This window comes from Fundulus heteroclitus, chromosome 10, assembly GCF_011125445.2.
Source record: "Fundulus heteroclitus isolate FHET01 chromosome 10, MU-UCD_Fhet_4.1, whole genome shotgun sequence".
In the NCBI taxonomy this organism is placed as follows: domain Eukaryota; kingdom Metazoa; phylum Chordata; class Actinopteri; order Cyprinodontiformes; family Fundulidae; genus Fundulus; species Fundulus heteroclitus.
The window spans coordinates 27,951,526-27,974,222 of NC_046370.1; the positions used below are offsets into that span (position 1 = coordinate 27,951,526).

At 38.9% G+C, this 22,697-nt stretch overlaps 1 protein-coding gene across 2 annotated transcripts in view; it reads right to left on the bottom strand.

Annotated features, from left to right (window-relative positions):
- Positions 1-3,163: 3,163 nt before the first annotated feature.
- Positions 3,164-22,697, bottom strand: part of LOC105935626 (angiotensin-converting enzyme) — a 35,247-nt gene continuing 15,713 nt past the window's right edge. For both annotated transcript variants that reach the window (XM_012876139.3, XM_036142432.1), the window contains 15 exons: positions 22,151-22,273; positions 21,862-22,067; positions 21,631-21,767; positions 21,193-21,351; positions 19,323-19,410; positions 19,032-19,175; positions 17,953-18,144; positions 17,439-17,536; positions 17,096-17,268; positions 15,825-16,048; positions 15,592-15,736; positions 15,366-15,464; positions 15,086-15,208; positions 14,100-14,284; positions 3,164-4,469 (listed from right to left, as the gene is read on the bottom strand). In XM_012876139.3, the coding sequence (XP_012731593.2) occupies positions 4,270-4,469; positions 14,100-14,284; positions 15,086-15,208; positions 15,366-15,464; positions 15,592-15,736; positions 15,825-16,048; positions 17,096-17,268; positions 17,439-17,536; positions 17,953-18,144; positions 19,032-19,175; positions 19,323-19,410; positions 21,193-21,351; positions 21,631-21,767; positions 21,862-22,067; positions 22,151-22,273 (2,296 nt within the window). In that variant the 3' untranslated portion in view covers positions 3,164-4,269. The remainder of the gene's footprint in view (positions 4,470-14,099; positions 14,285-15,085; positions 15,209-15,365; positions 15,465-15,591; positions 15,737-15,824; positions 16,049-17,095; positions 17,269-17,438; positions 17,537-17,952; positions 18,145-19,031; positions 19,176-19,322; positions 19,411-21,192; positions 21,352-21,630; positions 21,768-21,861; positions 22,068-22,150; positions 22,274-22,697) is intronic.

The window sequence follows — 22,697 nt, forward strand, 5'->3', positions numbered from 1 at the left end:
TATATAATGATATATATATATATATATGTATATGTATATATATATATATATATATATATATATATATGTATATGTATATATATATATATATATATGTGTATATGTATATATATATATATATATGTGTATATATATATATATATATATATATATATATATATATATATATATATATATATATATATATATATATATATATATATATAGTTGTGATCAGCATCCATGTTACGTGTCTTTACCTGCATGTCAGTGTTGGACGAGCATTGCAAAGTCAGAGACTGCAGGGGTATTTTTAGCTGTACATTTCTGGTGTTTTGCTTACATCAATCACACATTTTAATAGTCCCTCAAAATTCCCACAGATCTGCAGATTACACATGCACTGTTCACATGGCAACATTTTTTGGAGAAAATGGAAACATTTTGTTCCATCTCTACTGTCCGGGTACACAATGGCATGCTTTTTCTCTGAAATAGGCACAATTTGAAAGGGGGTCCCGGAAGTAACATTTTGGAGAAAAAAGAAAAAAAAAAAGCTCTCCATTGTCATGCACACAGGAGAAACTCTGGCTCCATCCGAACATCTCCTCTGGGTAAGGACTCTAGCCAAAACTAAAGTGTCAGCGGGCACCATAAGTGCTGCCCGAATAGTCCAGTCAGTAAGGAAGGAGGTAGAAAAAGGAGCCTCTATGCTTCCTCTTGCAGCAAATTTAGCCTAGGCACCTCACAATGTCCCTTACTGGCGCTAAGGAGCTATAAACAATCCCACAATCCTTTGCATGACATGATTTATAAGCACAGCCCACCTCAAAGAAATTAACAAAAATCTCAGAAGAGAAGAGAGCACACACTTTGTGGCTTGTTTTCAAAAGGCTGTAGACCTAGATTTGACTAGAATCATCCATGTGCGTTTCCTTTATGTAATGATGTCGGAGTTAAAGGCTGTCCGAATTCAGCACAGGAGTCTGAAACTCCATTCCTCCCAAGGATAGAGTTCTTACTGTTGACCCCATGAAAGGTCAAGAACTAAGAGCTATCAGCTCTAATTAAGGGTATTAGGATGGAGCCAGAATCTGCCTGTATGGGGAGGCCCCAGCACATGCTGGTGCCTTTTTTAAAGGAGTAATAAGCGATATGTCATTACTTTAGACAGAAAGAACTAAAAAATAGTTTTGTGAAGAACTAAAGGTATCTCTTTAGATGGACTATGGTTAAACGTCACTATCTCTCTGTGTTGTGTTCTCCAGTATCTTGTCACGTGCACACGAACAGCTGCCCCCTCCCTGCACATAAAATGCTACCACCAGGAACAGAATGGCGGCGAGCACGCCCATCGAATCAGAATGTTCTCTTGCTAACAGCATTATAAAGATATGCATTACTTCTTCACTTGACATGTTCCTCTGAAAGGTGATGCAGTTTTGCCATGTATGTATTCTTTGCAAATAGGGTTATATGAGCCTATTTTATATGAGCCAAATAGGCTTATATGAGCCTATTTGGGTGAGAGGAGGAAATGGGTGCGGCGTGCCGCAGCAGCTAGAGAGAAGCGTGGCTTGATACACATCTTGTTTTGGTCTACAGACAGTGCTCAAGCTCCACCTAGTGGTGAAAACCTGCTTATTGGTCCTTTAAGGAAAGAATGTTTGTACACATGCTCATGCTGTTAAGTTTCAAAGAATACTGCCAACAATCTAATGGATCGTTATCGTCTAAACGGGGTCTTGATTATTATTTATTACACCATGTGGAGCTAACGTAATAAATGGATGCTATGTGGATGTTTCAAGCATCTCATACAGGGAGTCTAAACACTGGAAATGTTATCTGATTGTAAGGGTATGAATGAAATTGTACATAATGACAAGGTAAAATCACAGTTTGAATGAATGTGCACGTTTGTGTCCATTGCTCTTGTTTTATTCCAAATGAAACAGCTAACAGACACTGGACCCAGTGAGTTCCAGTTGCAGCGCTGAAGACTAACTGGACTGAGAGAGCTCAGGCGTTAACCAGGACTGAGTCCTGTGTTCCCCCTTCATCCCCAGATACCAGGATGTGCAATGGATCTAAAAAGTTTACATGCCCCCGTTAAAATGCAACTCTTCAATGGTGGTGTTCAATCTATGTCACCTAAATAAAACTGGGCCGTGATAAATCATTTAAGATTTTTTTTTTCTACCGTTAATATGACCTTTATCCTAAGCAGTTCAACTGAAAAACAAGTACACTGTTAAAGGAAAAACATGGTGGTATCAGTATGTTGACTTGGAAATATTTGGAAAATGTTATCCGTCAGTTGTCCACATTTCTCTCCGGGTTTTATAACAGATTTTAATAAAACTGATTTGGACTTGCGCTTCAACCACCAACCGTGCTGAAAATATGATCCCATCTTCATCTTTCTAGCAAACAACTGAACGCGTTGGGTCTCACCTGTCTGATGTTTGCATGTGTTCATAATTTTCTCCACCTTGATAAGAACTCTTGTTCCATGTAAAGAGAATCTGACGCAGAACATGATACTACTACCACCGTATTCCACTCTGTGTGGTGTTCTTTGTGCCAAACATACCTATTCAAATTGTGGTCAAAGGTTTGACGTTTAATTTCATAATGCTATGAAACATGTGCCTACATGATTTTGAGAGCTTTTAGCCATATCTGGATGTCTTTTTTAGGAGAAATGTGGTCACTTATTCAGACTGATGCCTTTGTACAAAGATCTGTAGATTGATCTAAAAGAAAAGAATGAGTAAATATTCCAGCGGGAAGCTGAAGTTTATTTGTTCTTTATTTACTATAAGGTATAATAGAGGGGAGTGAAATTGGATGAAACCGTGCATAAAACATTACTGGTCTAATTTTGTACACACTTATGTAACCAGGAGTAAAAAGTCTTGAAATGATTTATCATGTTCCCATTTTTTATGTTGCAGAAACCTTATTTTACCATGGGGTTGTGAATTTAGGAGAGCCATTCTACTCTATGCTGTATCCTTCTTTTTCTTTTCTTTTTTGAGCAGGAGGAGGAGGTCTGAAACGAATGCAAAACGTCTGATGTCTGCTGTGCCTCGCTTATTTTGTACTGTGGAGATCCAGTTTAATTAAAATGTTTTTAACAAACTCATGATCAGGTTCTTTCTGATTCAAGCAGCCGAAACAGAATTGAATCTCTTTATTACAGAAATGCAAAGGAAATGAATGAGATATTAAAACATTTTTACACAATGAACGAAATTCATTTTAAAAACATTTTAAACTTAAATATTACAAATAAATTACAATTTGTGTTTTTGCACTGGCAGGCAACAATAAAATGAATCTAAGTGTATACAGTAAATGTACAATAGGAGACCAAGCAGAAATTTTTACAATGTCAAATTAAACAAGTTCCAGTGGAGATTTTTTTTTTTTTTTTTAGATTTTATTTAAGGCAGTTCTATTCTTAAAATGAAAGAGTTATCTAAAAAAAAGGGGGGGGATAGAGATAACTTCAATTAAACATTTTGTTTAAAAAATATAAACCACAGGTTTTGAAAAATAAAAGGAAAGCTAATACATAAGTGAATATACACTCAGTCCAATCAGTGTATTTCATTAGATATCTGTGTGAGAAACTACACCAGAAATATCATAAAAGATTCAGGTAATTATGTTTTAATCTGTTTACAGACAGCGTTTAAAGATGTACAGTTTTTATATATACATTTCTATATTTATTTTTATTATCTATATTATAAATGTCTTTTGAGTGTATCAATAACATTTAAAGACTAAATTACACAATTTGAATATTACAAAACGTAATTAAAGAAAATCCTGTCCAGTTCCGGTTTATACACTTATAAAACTCTCAGAAATATTGAAACTTATTCATTTTGAATGAAGCTGTTAAACTTTATCTTATTTTAGCTATTACAGAACTACTTTGAAATAAATGTGTTTAAGATCAAAGATAAAGAACATTTATACCTAATACACCATATAACAGTAAAACATTCCTATATTATTACGTGCATTTAAAACCATTGGTAAATATGTTTTCTAAATGTTGCATTCAGATAGGAAATTTTAACATTATTTCTTCGTATGAACTGGCAAAACATCGTTTCTTTACTCTTTTGGGATTTCTGACATTCAGAGTCACCTTTCAGTGTGAAAAGAATCAAAATGACGATCGTGAACTGTACAACAGCAAATGTGCTCTGACATTTTGTAGTTGTTCACATTGAGGTTGGCTTTGTGATAGCTACAATAAATTCATCTTCAGTCCTTTTGCTTGAGCTCCATCATCGACGGGGACTTTCCACGCTTTGACTTCCTGTACTTGTAGGCGAGCTGGATGATGACCACCAAGAAAGCCAGGCTGATTGACAGCAGCAGCCACTGGCCAACTTTGGCAGCCTCCTGGTCCACCTTCAGTCCCAGGAACTCAACTTTACTATCAATGATTTCAGTGCCAGGATCTGAAAGGCAAAGACAGGAAGCAATAAGAAACAGAAATAAGTAATTTTATGGCAATCTCAGCAGTAGATTCTCCACTGGAGAAGTTTGGGATAGATTTGGCATTCTGTGTGGTTTGTCCTTCTGCCAGTCAGAATCCAGAGACTTGGAGCTCCTGTTAAGAAGAAACCATTCAATTCTAGCTGCACTATTTAAACAATTTTCTTTCCACAATTCTCTGCCAGATTAACAAAAGCTGCTGCTTGTAGACGTCCAGCATTTCTTCCTCTTCTTTGCCTGATCTCCATATTACGACCTTGTTTCTGTGCCCTAGGTTTCCCGCCCTTGCCTTGCCCCTGCCTGATCTCTACCGAGATTCGGATTTCTGGACAACGGCTTTTTTTCTGAGCTCCGACTTTCGAGCCGTGACCAGCATCTGGACTTGGAAGCTTACTTCTGCCTCCACATGTAGGACCCCATGCCTGAGCCTTGGATTTTGGACTGTCCTCTGTCACTCTGTCAGACACCGCTGCAGTGATTAGAGCCTGCTCTCTTCGCTGCCAAGTTTCCGCCTGCTGTGTATTCACTTTTTTTTACTGACGGTTCTCACTGGCCTCTCTGCAGAGTGAAGGAACAAATCAACAGGATCCCCAGTCCGGATTCTGGGGATCTTTCTGACAATCCTGACTCTTTATCAGCCACTTATCTGTTCGCTTCCGTTTCAGAGGTTCCTGCTCATTCCTGCAGAGTTACTGACTCCCGCCAGTTTCCTTGCTAGAATAAGCCCTTTAAGACGCTTTCTAGGTCTGGCTGAATTTTCAGGTCCACAGTCTGGTGCTTTACAACTGCTGGTTTTAGCAGGGATGACCTGTTCATATAGACTTTGAGTATTAATTCATAAGGACAAATTTGAAAATGCTTTGCTTGTTTAGTGAAGTGATTTTTTTTTATTCCGTACCCAGGGCCGATCCAGTCCAATCTCAAACCCACCCAACACTAACGTGATTCTTAGATGTAATATCTGGCTCAGATGGGAGCCTGGTTCCACAGTACAGCACCAGAAGTCTCTGACTCTTAGTCGATACGTGAACCACTTTTAAATTTTATGGGGATATCCAACTATTGTTCAAAGATTCAGAAGGTACTGGGATAATAGGACAGAAGCAGAGAAAATTACACAAACTATTCTCACATGGGAAGGCATGTGATCATTGCAACTCAGTTGATATAAACATTAACGCTCAATGTGGCACGTTCTCAACAAAAACAGCTCTCTGTAAAACACGTTTCTGGATAATGTATCATATATCTAACAGATCCCAAATGTGGTCAAATAAACACTGAATAAAGCTACACTCAAAATCATTCTTAACTTTGCCAGATCTAGATTTAAAGAGAATTTCATACATTCACTTAATCATTGACCTAACAATGATGAATGTTAAAAGTTTTACTGATTTGAAAGCACTGAGCCCCATTTCATAAGTGCCGACCAGCTTTTTGCATCTGTCTAATGTTATTTTGACATTTGTCTTTGGAGCAGTCCTGGAGGCTGGAAGTCCTCCTATCATCACCATAATTTCTAACACAGAGTCTGTTCTAACTTCAGGTTTCTTATTTCATTTTCCGCTGCCAGAATCTGTGTCCCCTATCTACTCCACTGTTTTAAGTTACATATCCCTAAAGGAGCAATAAGAGAAATGTCATTATTTTAGATAGAAATAACTAAAAGATAGTGACGTGAAGAACTAAAAGTAGTATTTATGGTATGATGTCACACCATATCGCTCTATGTTGTTCTCCAGTCTCTTGTTTACATAGCCTGGCCGGCCATGTGTGCATGTAGGTGCATGTGAACAGCTGCCACTCGGGACTTAGCCCCTCCCTGCCCTAAAATACCACCATCAGAGCAGTGCAGGCTTGGAGCAACACGGAGGAGAGCACCCCAGCAGATCAAAATGTTCTCTTGCTAACAGCACTATAAAGTTATGAGTTACTTTCTTCTTCACTACACATGTTCCTCTGAAAGGTGAGGCTGTTTTGCTGTATTTTTGTCCTTTACAAATATGTGCATGAATATTTGAGAAGGGAAAGGTGGGGCCAGGTGGCAGTTATAGTGGAGGTAGAGAGCCGCAGTTTGTCATACATCTTGTTTTGGTCTTCAGACAGTGCTGAAGAACCACCTAGTGGTGAAATATTGCTTATTGCTCCTTTAAGATTATGATTAGTGATCTTTGTCTTTTTAAGTCTTTCTGCACCAATGTTGGATAAAGTCAGCCCACAGCTTTCCACTATTTTTCACGGAAACCGACTCTGCTGTTGAGCCTTCCAGAATTTGTAATCTGTTACTCGATTTGTAATTGATGGAGTAACAGTAGCTGACATCTTTGATTATTTATTTATTTATTTATTTATTTATTAGCTCACAAATACTTGGAGTACTTCTAATTACATCTCTGTTAAATGCCAGAAAAGTGTTCAGACTTTTAACAGATGGATGTCTTTATCTAGCTGTCTAAACATAATACATTTGTTGAAAATTGAAACACCTTTTTGGCATTTAACAGAAATAGGATTAGAATCAAATAGATGGGTATAAACTCTCTCCATGCTCTGTAGCCAATTGATACATGCTCTGGCTGTCTGAGGAAGGTGTGCAGCTGTAACCTGTGCCACCTACGCAACTGTAGTACATTAAGACAAAACTTCCTCAAATTTATTGTTAGTTATTGGCCAGGACTTATAGTATCAGCTCATGGTAGGATGCAATGAAACCTATAAAAGAAAATTGGCAGGGACAGCTTGCCATTTTGGTATCCTATTGTAACTTTACTGTTTAAAGAGCTAACCGCTTCTACATTTCTAGAAGAGTTATGTTTATGTGACCACAAAATCAACAATGTGTTATTCCATTAATTGGACCGGGGTAGACATTTTGGCAGACTCAGCATGATGGAGTCTGTTTCCCCAAAAATAGTTGAAAGCTGTGGACTGACTTTGTGCAACATTGAGGCAGGAGACTAAAAAAGACAAAGGATTTGCAGTAAAGTAAATGGCTGCTGGACTTGACTGACATGGACCACAGGGTCTAATGTAGTTTCTACTTTTGGCAGGACTACCCCTGAAGGAGGTATTTGCAAGCCTGTTGCATGTGTAGTCACATCTGAATGTTCCTCCTTTCAAGCACTGTTTCTTGCTGTCAGAACTATGCCCCATAATTTTATGGGAAGGCCTCTCATTTTAACTTAGACTAGTCCAGCTAAAAAACAAAGGTCCCCACATAGTCTGACAGTCAGGTGCAGTATGACATGCAAAGTTCTCCATTTCCACAGCAGTGACTGGCAGAGCTCAGGTCAGTGGGGTCCCCCTCTGGATTCTGGATTGTACGCGATCCGCTGGTTTACGCTGTAACGCTAACATCTCAGTCCTTACAAAGATTACCAAAAATCTCAGTCCTGCTCTAAAAAGCAGCTTCTGTGCTGCATTGGAATGTAAACACTGCAGCACTTGCGTCTTCCTCTAATGCCTCAACAGTTGAAAACCTTTTAAAATAATGAGCAAAAGAATCATATTGAACAAATTCCTTAAGTTAAGGTGTTCTTTCATTTTGAAACGTAGCCGATTTTCTCCGTCTATATTGTTCAAAGTTCCCTGTGGACTCTGGGCTAAAACTAAAGCAAACAAGTTCTTAAGGGCATTAATGATTATCCTGAATCTGCTTGTTGTCTATGGCTGAATATAATACACTCTTAAATCTGAGGACAATAAAGTCATTTACTCCATTCTTCAGTCAATGCAGAAATAGCATCAATGTTCAAACTGTGATCTGTGAGCCAGAGAAGATAAATTCATAAAGATAATTAATCAGTATAGTTATGCAATTAAATTGGAAGAGGAAACATTAAAAAGAATACTGAATCTATTAAAAGAACAATCTAGGCCAACAATGGGTTATTAGAAGAATCTTTAATAGCGTTGACTTGATGAAACCTATCTAAGTATGTTTGTCTGTTTTTTACATATCATTATTTCTTTCCCTTTAAATGAGTATTTTGGACTTAAATTGAGCTAGGAATTACACATGGAACTTTTAACACAGCAGATTTTTGTGTTAGTGCTTGGGTATACCATAAAATGTCAATGCTAGCTTAACACTTAGATGCATAGTTGGGTCTAATATGACCCGGCTAGGTGTTTTTCTTGCCATGTTTTTTAACAAAAAGTTATAATTTCACATTCCAGCTATTCCTCAAAATATTCATCAGTATCATACCATCTAACATTTTAAGTTAAGTCTCATGTATTTTAATTATTTTTTTTTTTTTTGTATTACTACACTCATGCTTCCATAAGTGGGTCAAAAAGGACCCACGGTCATTTTCTATGGAATGTCATGAAAATATTTAATTTGGATCACTTGTTACTGACGGCGATATGTGGACCAGTGTAAAAGAGTTAGTAAAAGATTAGCACTTGCTACATGAGTAAGCTAGCTAATCTTACTGTATGTGTTGCATGTGTGGGGGTGTTTGTGTGTGATTTATCACCATTGTGTGACTATTTATTATCACCTACCATTTAAATGTGTCTATTGTGTAGTTTACTGAACTGGCTGGCTAACTGAGCTAGCTAACATTACTCTGTGTAGCGTGTCGCTTTCTGTCATACATGAGTGTTGTGTAGCCACAGCCACAGGGAAGACAGAAACAGAGTCAACAAAAGAGAAAGAGCTGACAGATCTGCCCAAGTTACAAAGACCGTAACGTCAGCGATTGGTGTGGGAAATGTAATGTACATGTGTGCAATGACACAGGTACAAACAAGTCGGCCAAAAATGCACACCGCGAGGGCAAGACAGGTGAAGACAGCTGGACACACACAATGTGTCTCTCTCACATTCTAAACTAAATGAATATCGGTTCTATTGCTGTTATTGCTTTCAGACTGTTTTAGTGTTATAAAAAGTAATCTCAAATGATGAAATAATTATTGTGTGGGCAATTATAACACATAATATATTTCCAATGATTATCTTTAACTACAATGAGCGAGAAAAGCGTAAAAAAAAAAACACATTAATTCGACCCACTTATGGAAGAGTTGTTGGGTCCTGTCACTCACGCATCCAAGCGGTAAAATAATTTATTGCATTAGAACTGAGCAGAGAAATTCTCAACCACAGCTGTGATAGCGAAATTTATTTGTTAAAACTGCATTGTTGAAAATTATAACAGGAATCTTCAATACCACGGGCTTTAATTATGAAGAATTGGCAAAGAGTTTCAGCAGCAGAAAACGTGGATTCATGAAAGAGAAACCTGTCGCTATGATCCTAAATTATGTTTGAGATTTGTAAATGTCATGAGAAGCAGATCAATAGAGCGTTAATCATAGAAAGATATGTTGCTGATAAAACATGTTGTTAAAAATGATATTGCCTTTGAAATTTTGAAGCTTCTATTAATAATTTCTAAAATTTGATAATTATAGTTTGAACAAATGTTATATTTTGACCATTGTTTGTGTCTGTCTGTGTCTTTGTCTTTGTACTCATTACATGTTGCATGAACATTTGCTTACATGTTGCATAAATAACTGATTCATCTTTATAATAAAGCTTGCTAACCCCGCATTGATTAAAACTTTGGCTTTTCAGGCGCTATCATGTTGCTTGGCTGAGATACATAAGGGGTTAACTGTTATACAAGCTCAGCTGCACTAAAGTGCAACCCACAGGCCACCCACAGCCTGCCTGTCAGAAGTTGGTTCCGCTCCGCCGTGTTCCCCCCACCCACTGGTTTATATCCACCCTAAGTTTCCAGCTACACCCACCTCTCTCCTTCCTAAGTCAGGACCGTTGGGGGAAAAAAACAGAGAAGCGGGACTTGCTAATTGCACTAAAAGAATGTGCTTATCTAACATTTCGGAAAAGATAATAGTGTAATTTCAGTGTCCCTTATCATAACACGCCATTTGAATTGCTACATATGATGAAAATAATAAATATACCTTCAATGAAAAACCTGAGTCGTGATTATATGTTTAGCAAGAAATAATAATTGAGCTCAATTGAAAAAAAAATTATCCATTACAATTGTATGACAAATTGCTAGAAACTTAGATGTACTCATCTTTATGCAAGATAATGTTCTACTAATTAATAGGTAAACGTGCATGATGACAAAATTTATGTTTTTAATTAAACTAAGACAATTATAGTTAATAACCAGAATTTCTGAAAATTAGATATTTGTCTGAAATTCATAGCAGTGAACTTTGCTCATTTATTTGAAATAAATAAAGGAAATGTTACTCAATCATTCTACAATGAATCGTTCTGACGTTTTAAAGGCTAAATCTTGGACTGAAAAACCATTCTAAACCATTTACAGCTATTTGCTTTATGCTTTGAGATAAAAACTGTTTTAAATGAACAATTTACCACAGCAACACCCACCTCCTTTTTGTTCCCAAGCAACTATTTAACAGGAGAAACTATACGCCTCAATTTTAAAAAAAAAAAACTGTACATGACCACTAAGATTTAAAACTGGAAATAAATAAAAAATCCCAGGAAATAATCCTTTGTCCAAGAATAGTACATAATTTAAGCCAATAATATGTAAGAAGACAATGACAATTTGACACAATTCAAATTGCCAGCTGCTGAGGTCCACACTACTTGAGTATTATGAATATGAAATTTAAAATTAAATCTGTCTGATGTAATGCTTGTAATACATTTATACAGAAAGTTTAGCTTGAATGCTGAAATATATATTTTTTCCAATCAAATCGGTATGACTGAATAAAACAGAGGGCACATGTCAGCCGTATTAATAAATTATGAATAATAATAAAAGGTAACAGCTTTGGGGAAATGCACCATAAATAAATAATGAGAAAATCCTTCTTACACCTCCAAATTAAACAAACTAGACCTGTATAAATTCTGACTGGGCACTCCAAAACTATGGGAATACGACCATTTGAAATCAACTGAGGAGGAAAACATCAAAGGCCCAAACTCTGAAGATGTGCAATAATAGGAGAAATTATTGTACGTTTTATTATCGCTTTTCTTTTTATTGTACCAACAAGGATTGTGATACGTTATTTACCCCATTTTGAAATGTTCTCTGCATTCTGTAGCTTAATGCTACTTTCACATCGTACGCAAACAACGTGAATTATTCGTTGTTGGTCGCTTGACATTCCGTCTCTCGCACAAACAATTTGCACGGACAACGCTGTTGAAATTTCAGCCAGCTTACTTCGTTGTGTCTTCAAACAGGAAGAGCGTCTTTCTGCCCATTGTCTGTTTAACTCAACATGGCGGAGCTCTATTTTACACAGCGGGTCACATTGCTGTATATAATGTGGAAAGCCAAAAATCCACGTCGCCGCCGGCGTCCCTGGGTCCATCAGATCATCCAGAGACACTCCCAGCTCGCCAAGTATCACCACCTGCTCCAGGAGTTTCTGGATGACGGCTGCTTCCTGCGGCACTTCCATCTGTCCAGGACCCAGTATGAAGACCAACTGTCCCAAGTGGGGGGGGGGGTATCGTATCACCCTCCAGGACACCAACTACAGGTGTTCCTTCACCCATGTCACAACCAGATCCAGTCCCTGAATGGTTAAGGTGACATGAATTGACAGAAAATAAATTTCGCTTTGCTCTATTCTGTGCATTTGATTCTCAAAATGTGTCCATCCCTTCGCCGATTGTTAATCCGCTCCTGATCGTGCATTTGGATAGGGACAACATGTGAATCACTCGCTCCATTTGCGTTGTTTGCAATGCTCCAGGTAGGGGCAGAAATGTGTGGCTTCAACGGTTAACATTTACTGCTAGAAGTATTAACAGGACAGGGTGTATTGCATTTTCATTATCAACACTTTTCACTTCTGCACCCCTGCTGTATGTTACAGACCACCCTGGGTTTGATTGCATGTTAGCTTCACATTTGACTCCCTCAGCTGACCTGTTCTGGTGATGTACTAAAAGTACATTGTTAAATTTTCTGCCACCACGGCAGTCAGGCGCACGCACACTGGTTAGACTCGCCATGCTTGTGGCCCTCTTGGGGCTTCTACGCATTTCTTCATCATCTCCTCGCAATAAACCTGCTGGGGGTGTGCCAATGGCCTGCATCCCCTATTTGTTAAACTGATTACAGCAGCCGTGTCTAAGGAGGATTCCCCACAGCCCTATCAGGTGTTACCACTCCAGCAATTCTGATGATGATGTTGAATTTTACTGCTGAACACTTCCACAATATATTAGTGGGTTTGACAGTTTAATCTTTTTATGGCGTTCTCTCCAGCGATGTTCCGGTGGAAAGGCAAAACACACAGCGGCATGGATGATCCGGGAGCTGTGTTGCTTTATTTGATCATATCTGACTTTGCTTGATACATGCCACAGTTGCTATTATTTATTTTATTCCCTATTTTATTCATTTGTTTGTTTTTTGTTTCCTCTGGCCATCAATGTGCCATGTGGTTCCACCTGGTGGGAGCCACATGGCAAACGTTTGAGAGGGATCTGACTGACAGGTGTTTCACCCACACAGAAATTGTGGATTCAAGTTTTTATGCCTTGGCTTAATACTTCATGTAATTGTATGATTTATTTAATCTATTTTACACAACAGCTGCCTGAGTAATCAGTTTGTCTGTTTATTCTTAGCTTAAAGACGGAGAGACTCCAAGGAGTCAGGCCGTGAAGGCCACTGCTGGAAAACAGGAGGGTTTAAAAGGCCAGTGTGTTGTTTGTTTAGACTGGAGCAGCTGCAGGACACCTTCTTTGACACGTCCCATTCTGCTAAGCGTTCTCAAGTCTTGCATGAATTAATACAGGCTTTTTGCATGAAATTCACCAATCTCCTTTTTGATAATTCAGGAAAATACATTCCTTCCCTACAACAATACAAAATACTACAAAACAAAAACTGATCTTCTCTCCCCGTGCAGTGAGGTGCATGGTTTCACCATCCTCACAGTGAAACATGGTGGTGGCAGCACCATGCTGTGGGAAAGCTTTTCTTCAGAGGGGGCAGGTAGACAATAGGTAGACAGATAGAGCTAAATCCAGGACAGATCTGGAAGTACAGCCGTTAGATGCTTCAAGGCTTGAGACTGAGTTGGAGGTTCCCCTTCCAGCAAGACAATGACCCTAAACCTACAGCCAGGGGTATAATGAAATAGTTTGGTCAAGGCCTATTCATGTCATAGGGAACCATGCTCTTTGTTCCTTCCACCTCAGTTCTGTCACTGTCACTACAGCCCCGACAAAAACATCTGAATACCAAACAATGAATACTCCATCTATCCTCTGGAATTGTCTCTAAAAGTCTCCAGCAGTTCTGTGCTTCCTTTGTCCAAGCATATATAACTAGCTCTTGTGTGTAAACGTTTTACAAAAGTTTAAACAGTCAAGCCAGTTTCTTGCAGTCTTTCAGCACAACCCCATCAGTAAAACAAGAATCACAGTAGCTTCATTTCAGTAGAGTAGAAAACCAAGATTACAGATTTTAGTGTAGCTATGATGGCCTTATTTTCTCAGGGAAACACTTGTTACACCAAATGTACGCATATTTTTGTGGTTATTTAAAAATTGTCTGAAAACCTCAATGCCTCGATCTTACCTGAAGGTTTCCAGTCGTAGTCGGGCCATCCACGGACTTCGCTGTTCTTGTTGTTCTCCTCCTCAAGCCATTTAATGAGAGGTTCAAAGTACTGCATGAGCGGCTGGGCAGTCATTTTGGACTGACCCGTGATCATGGCCATGGCTTCAGGCCACGGCTTACTGTACCCGAGCTTCATCACATCCCTGCAAGCAAAAAAAACGTTGAATCAGAGATCAGGAGGGGGAAAAGAAAAGGTTTGGAAGATATCCTTCATTACTCTTATTTACACATACACAGTTCTGTGAAAAAGACAAATAATGCTGCAGGAATAAGCAAATCCCCCTTATAGTAATTAACTGTACAACTCTTGGCATGAAACAACTACCATCACCTCTTGACAATAACTCGTAATGAGTCTTTTACGTCACTGTGGAGAAATTGTGACCCCTCTTCTTAGCATTAGCTGTTTTAATTCAGCCGAGTCAGAGGATAGAATATGGATTTGATCATGTAATCAAATTTTAGACTTTTACTAGGCCCCTCAGAAACCTTAATTATTTAGTTTTAAGCCTTTTCTCCGGTGGCGTTGCTGGTGTTTCACATCTTGCCATTTACCCCACAGCACCAGAGCTACTGGCATCAGCTTTAATATCCCAAAAACCTTTTGAACCAATAGCAATAAACGGTGCAGGATTTCAACAAATATGCACTAATTTGTCAAAATAATGACCAAGATATGTAGACAGTACCATAAGACAACCATGTTAACAGTTTACTGTTGATTTGCGGGTGAGTTTCCCTTCAAGTAATAAAACTTAAATAGGGGGAAGAATTACTAGGTTAGGTCAGTTGGATTGTCTTTTCCCTCAATGCTTTTCTACCTTACTCCAGTTATATTTCTTTAACACTGACAACTGTTTGATGTGAAACATCTGCGACAAAAATGCAACAACATTTCCACAGCGCTGTGTGTCCTCTCCAGCTAAAACTCAGTGCATACTGACCCCAGCAGCTTCCCAGCTTCTTTGGATTGGTAGATATCGCAGGTGTGCAGAGGCCCAACATGATTGGCAGCATCGCACAGAGCTTTGTGGAACTGAAACTGGATGATGAAGCTTACGAAGTAGCTGCAAAATATGAAAAGACGCACTGTCATGAAACTGAAGGCACAAGTTGTAAGTCCTGTTTTCTTATCTATGTACAGCTGGAGTGTGTCAGATCAGCTATCAAGCTAAGTGTGCTCAGCTCCTACATGTCTCATTTGTTTTGCAAATGGTTTATTACCGGACGTAGGGCACGTTTGCGGGGATGTGGAACTTTGCACCTGGGTCAAAGTCGTCCTCAGTGCGGGTTACAGGTGGACACAGACCCTGGTACTTCAGTCTGCCATAAGCAATAATCCACAGCTTTAGCAAATCATTTACAAAAATGACTGTTATAATGTCATCAACTCCATGATGCGATAAGTCCTCAAGATAACAGGTGCACTTTATACTGTGAAGATCTTCACCTGAGGTTCCACCATTCTTTATTATACTCTGATGATGGGATGCGTCCATCAAAGACCTTCCACCTCCACTGATCCATCAGGTAACCGAAAGGCAGGAAGGCAATTTTGTCCAGCGCCATGCTCATTAAAAAGTTTATGTCACTCTCTGCGTAAGAGTTAGACATTTTAATTCAGTGATAAACCACGGTGTTGCAACAAAGATTGATGAATAAGTTATTGTTATTGTCACTCACCGTGGTTACTCTCCACTTTGTCCAGGAGGCCGATGCTCTGGAGATGTTTGGGCGTGGAGACTGACAGTGCGAGTACATCTCCGATGGCTTCGTGGAAGCCAGGATTGGCACCGTCACGAAACGACACGGGCCGGTCTTTGTACTGCAGGAAGTACTGTACGTGGCCCATTTCATGGTGCACAGTGATCAGGTCATCCATGGTCACGACAGTGCACTGTTTTATCCTGGAGACACAAGCAGGGACATGACTACAGTTTAAATGTGTTGAGTCCAGACATCCTGATAAGAACCTTTCTTAAATGTATGTCTTAAAGCTCTATGGGAGCAAAAAGCACAGGAATCTCAAAATAATCCTTAATTTGTTCCTTGGTGTGGTCAAAAATTAGTTAATTATTTGAAATAAATTCTGTCCCATTGCAGTAATATTTGAAATCAGTGTTATCTAAACCACCAAGTCCACTGTCCTGCAGTCCATCTGAGATTCTCACAGCATGATAGCCTTGATAATCCCACAGAACTACTGTAGTCTCTCAAAATGAAAACGCATAATCCTTAGATGCTAAAATTGTATGACATTCATTTTCACCGTTAAATTAATGTAACCTAAAAATTATTTTTGTTTTGGTTGTAATACAAACAGTCAAACAATAATATAAATTAAACACCAGCTAAATATAGCAGCACTCTTCTAGTGCTTATTGCAAACAATGTACATTTTTGACTTTCTGCTGTTTATAGAGTAATAATGGGATTCTAGTTTCAATTAGCTGCTATCTCTTTGCAGACATGCAGCCAGTGGTTTGACAACTAGCTGATAGTCAATAAGAGTTATGGGTAAGCTCTTACCCATTATGTTTTTCATGACTAGAAATATTTCACCCAAATTAGGACAAACACTTTAGGAGGACTACTCCAGCCAGCTGACCTGCATTGCCCAGCAACGTGTGGGGGAGGGGATACAATTATATGGTCCTAAAAGATTGATAAAACTCAGGTCACACACCCACTTGCTCTTGCACTACCAGACTGAAAACAATAAAAAAGGTATGTTAGAAAAATGTAGCTGTTTTTAGAAGTCAAATCTTTTAAAGTTTGCCAACCTTGATACTGTAAGTGACCAATGCCTATTGTCCTAATTGAAGGCCTTTAAAGCAAAAGAAAAATCTACAGCTAGATCAACCTATTTTTTTTATTCTTAGGGGTATATGTTCAAAAGTGCTGACAAGTAATCATTATAGCCTGTTAGATGGAGGGAAAAAAAAGAGTTCAACCTGAAATCCTTTCGGTTATAGAAATCCCATGCAGACGCGTGGCACACCACCTGCCGTCCGTCAGAAGGCTTTTCCAGCATGGACTTGTCCCAGAACTCTTGTGGCATTGGCAGCAGACCCAGGGAAGTGAAAAATCTGTCTGATTCCTGAAACATCCTGGTGGCATTCCAGCCCTGAACATGAAAAACGTTGTTTGCATTGATGTTGACATTTTCACTGGGAATCTGATAGTGTCTTTAATGTACAGAGGAACACAAAGACAATCCTATTTGTTTAGCTATATGTAAGATAACTTACTATTGTTATTATCCTTAAGTTCTAGATATTTAATGCATTCATTTACCTGCGCCACCATAGCTGGTGTGGCATCCACTTGTGTGGCATCTGGATAGGGCATGACTAAATCCATGATGCCAGACCAGGTCTGTGCCCACATGTTGCCTGAAATGTGGAAGGAAAACAGTAGTACTTCATATTTCAAGTCTAAGAGGTCAGGGAGCAAACCATGCTGCTATGTCAGTGTTTACCCAGGTGTTATTTGTGATTGTGACTCAGTTCAATCCCCAACCTTGTGGAACTGTCACACACAATCTCACGCTTTATGCCCATGAAAGAAAATGTAATCTGTCTTAAATCCAAAGGCATCTGCAGCTAAAGTCAGCATATCAGGGGGTTTTGCTCCCACATAAAAGGAGAGTTGCGGCTATGGTGTTAGAATTCCTCAGCTTCTGCCTGAGAGGGATTTTTCTTTCCACGCTTGACTTTAATCTCCACTCTGTCCACCTTCCTACAATCAAAATATGAAGCCAGCAAAAACTCCCACGTGTGCGTTTTCAACCAAAAAGCTCTTCACTTACCCAACAAATGAGCTGGAATGGGACCCTTTAAGTTGATGTACTCTGAGCCATACTTTTTGTGAAGAGCCCTTCGAACATAGGCATGCACATTGAGGTAGAGCGGCTCCAGCTCCTTCCACAGAGCCTCCAGGTCCTCCTCAAAGGTAGGAGTTTCGTACAGGGACCGCCAGAAAGCCCCATTATCAGAATGACCTGTAAACACCACCAGAGGTTAACGGCTGTGTATTTAAATCGCCGCTCTTGCCTTACAGTTTTGCTCTACGCTCCGCATCAAGTCGAGGGGGGTTATGGGTGGACCCACTTTATGGTGACAAGTGACAGTTTCTGAATCTTGGTAGTGGGGAACAAAAGTCCCAACATGGATTCAATAGAGCTGAACAAGAAGTGTTAAACTTCTGAAGTCTATATTGTACTGAATCGTGTGCAACTGAGATTTATTTAAGCTGCTACAGCTGTAGGATTATTGTCAGAGGAATCCTACAAACTCTATGCTGGGGTTTTATCAACAAAAACAGAATAAATCTTTAATTAGAAGGTTTTCTTATCAGAAAGTACCACCACTGTACTTTTGTTAAAGAAGCTATGGCTGAATTTAGCTTTGTCTGGTTGAGAAAAAATGATTTTTACACAATCTGTTAATGTGATTATAACAATGGACTAATGGACTGCGCGATCGAGCTCAAACAGTATAGCCTACTCTGTTTTACCGCAATTGTTAACAGCAGACATTTTGAAAACTTGCAAAGAACAACTTAATTCTAAGGAAATTGAGCATACAGGTTTTTTTGACAGGTTTCAACAGTGCCACTAAAGCAAAAACAGCCATCAGTATGAGTTAAAACCTTTTAATGCAGGGAAACGTCCATACGTCTGGGGTGTTCAATGTTTTTAAGGAAATTGATATAAGATACCGGTCTGTTATTATTTATACACCCATTGCTTGCATATGTTAGCATTCATTTAAATTCAATTTCCGGCCTTAAAGGCAACATGTAAAAGCTTTCCTGCTGGAGAGAAAATGGGGGGTTTGGACATTTAGGGTAAAATTAGATCCATATGTCATACCATTAGGGACATACCATTGAGTGTGGCAGCTTTATTGGCCAGTTCAACATATCTCTTATAATCCTCACGAAGCACTTTGCCTGCAGCGTCTCTCCATCCTTTCCAGGCAAACAAAAGTTCATTATAATCCCTCGACTCGGCCATGATTTTCTGGAGATCTGAAAGGAGCATGATTTTCATTACAACCTATGGTAGTTTGTACTCTATGCCACTAAACAGTTAAATAATTTTGAAATATATTGAGCATAAATCAATTAATATTTAAAAGTCAACTCTAATTCAGTTTGAATATTCCTTAAACCTACCTGGATCCAGCGGATGACACGTGCCATCCTCCCTGCAAACCTCAGCAACGCTGTATTTGGTCTCCATGTTAGACAGAAGAGTGTTGAACTGCAAAAAAAAAAAGTCAAGTTTTCTTAATCATCATCATCAACAACAACTTTGATTATAAACCTATATTATGTAGAAACATTGGTTTAACTGTCCTAGGTGATTTAAGCATTGACCAGATGCTTCAACAGGCATCAACAAACACTCATAATATGGCATATTCCTTTGTTCAGGTTCTCTCCTTAACAATCAGCGCTGGTTTCATAAAACCTTTATTATGCACTAAATGCTTTCCAAAAGTTACGCCACATAAAACAGGCTCAGCTTGAAAAGCAAGCACTGGCACCGTTTATTGAGTTTTAAATATTTAGTACACACCGCTACAGTACGTTTTTTTTCATTATTTAAAAAAGAAATGATTTCCTGACACATTCTAATTGTCTGCATATGAGATTGTGGAAAACTACTTGCCTTTCAGAAATCTTATATTTTTGCTTTGTCAAACATTAGTGTTCCATATCCAAAATTATATATATATATATATATATATATATATATATATATATATATATATGTATGTATAATAAAAATCGGAAGGTTGCTAGTGTGCTGCATTCCGTTAAACTGAAAAAAACTATTTAAACCAACCTGGCCTTTTGGGGGAAAAGTAACTCATCTCCTTTTTAAAAATCCTTTTTCACATTGGAAAGCAGCGTTTGCTGTCACTAGCCACACCAGGCCTGAGTGTGGTCACCCTGTACAATCAAGAAACCCCTCAAACCTGTCTCACAACTTCAAGTGGGCTGAACAATCTCTAAAGCTAAACTTCATCTTAGGCTTTGGAACATTAACAAAACGAGAGCCATTATCGATCCATCCATCCATGATTTTTTTATCCTTGCAAGGCTGCAGGAGGGTGGTCAGTGCGTGAGAGGTACGGAGCACCCTGGACGGGTCGCCAGTCCATCACAGGGTAACACTGGACAGACAACCATCCACACTACCCTAGGGACAATTTAGACTAAACAATGAACCCAACAGTCATGTTTTGGGAAGATGTGAGGAAGCTGGACACCCAAACTTGCCCCAGTTAGTTTTTTATGAGCGAGCGTTAAGGAGATTGGACTAAAATGGCCTTCAACATCTGCAAAGACCTTCTGTGAAGAAGGGTGGGCTAAAACTCCTCTACGGTTATGTGAGACACATGGTTATCACAAATGCTTTATGGCAATTGTTGCAACCAAGGGTGGCAAATCCACATAGGTTTTTGGGGGATATCACTTTTTCCCCACACACTGCATTTTCCCCAACAATCACACATTTACCCTCCTTTTATTAGCTTATTTAAAGCTGCAGTATGTAACTTTTGTAATAATGTATTTTTTACATAGTTGTTAAAACTGTCACTATATCCTGACAGTAACATATGACACAGATAATCTGTGAAAATGATCAAGCTCCTCTGGCTACTCCCAGTGGCCCTTCACTCATTTGCAGAAATACAACGCTCCTGGTCAGAAACAACCAATCAGAGGCAGGAGGAATGTCTGACTGATAGCAGTGTTAATCACACTCGTGTACATGCTCTTCACACCCCCTGAAGGTTGCTAGTGTGCTGCAGTTGTGTAGAGAAATTGCAAAGAAACAACCTTTACTAAATGGAAATAATTTAAGAACTGTATTTAGTATTGACTCAGTCATCTAAAACTAAATTTGCTTAACGATCCAAAACATTTGTGTGACAAAAAAGGCAAAAACAAAATTTTAAGAGTACAATTTTTTTGACCACTGTGAGAATTTCCAGTATAATAAACTGGCGAGCTGAACCCATTTCATTCCCACCTCTTCTAGCTCTGGAGTGGACAGAGCAGCCCTGTCAATGTCGCTGAGTTTTTGGATGATGCGTTTGACTGAAGGATCCTGGAAGTCAGTGATGTCGTAATCACGAGCCTTCAGGCCGTACTTCAGGGTGTGTGCCGACATTTCCAAGTTCTTCTTAAGCTGGGAAAAAAAACATTGAAGACTTGGTTATCCAACTCTCATCATTGAAACTGAAAATTGGATGAATTAGTGCCAGAGGATGCACCAACACATGCATGTTAGCTGGTCATTTATTGAATACCTTTAATACAATATTTTATTGCATGCATTGATTACTCAGCTAGGGTTTGACACAAAGCTGATAATCCATGTTCACATGCACCAAGGATCTAAACTGTACCACAGCAGTTTGGATGATGTTGCGTGGTTTCCAGTTAATCCTTGAATATTTTTTCTTACCATGTCCTGCTTATTAGCTTCATTGATGTCTGTGTTGTACTTCCAGGAGGCCTCGGTGTAGGCATTCCACACTTGTTCTGCTGTACTGTTATATTCTTCTAGAAATTGCTTTGCATGAAGCTCATCTGTATTTTTGTCTGGGTACATGAAGGGAATCCTAGTCAGTCGAGATGTTAAATATTCTGAAGTCTGTATTTGAGGACTTATAGTAGGTTTGTAGTTCTACCTTACCAATATCTCCAGGGTAGCCGTCAGGGATGGGTGGGACCCAGTTGAATTCAGGCCATCCTAGGGTCTCATTCACATTTTGTTCTTCCAGCCACTTGATTATGGGCTCAAAGTATTTCATTAGAGAGGTAGCATTCATTTGATTTGTGCCGATGGCCTCTTGAAGGACCTCGGGCCAAGGTTTGGAAGAACCTGCCTCTAGAACCGTTCTGAGAAAGGAAGATAAATATTGCCTGTTCATTTTTCAAAACAGTGAATTATTAACATTGTGAAATAAAGACATGATTCCTACCGTAGGATGTCTCCAGCTTCTTTAGAACGGTAGATGTCGCATGTGTGCAGAGGCCCCTTGTGATTCGCTGCATCGCAGAGTTTTTCATGAAACTGGAACTGGAGGATGAAGCTAACAAAGTACCTGTAAGAGAAAAAAATTGTTTTATAGAAATCGCATCTATAAGAAAAAAAAAAAGAAATCGCATCTATAAGTGTAGTTTAATCATCCATCCAGTAGGATGCATTCGTGACAAAACCAAGGAAAGGCTAGTTTATTTATAAAGCACTTTTCGGGAACCAGACCATTCAAAGTGCTGTACATGAACAAAAAAAACATTACAAAGGAAATAAAAAGCATTACAGAGACAAAGGGAAAACATTGCAGTGGAATAGTAGCAGCAGGTCAAGATACGGTATATGACAAGTTGTACTATAAACTTAAACATTAACATTTACAGGCAACTCTGAACAAATTTTAACCTTGATTTAAAGGAACTCAGGGTTTCAACACTTTTACAGTTCTCTGGAAGTTTGTTCCAGATTAGTGAAGCATAAAAATTAAATGC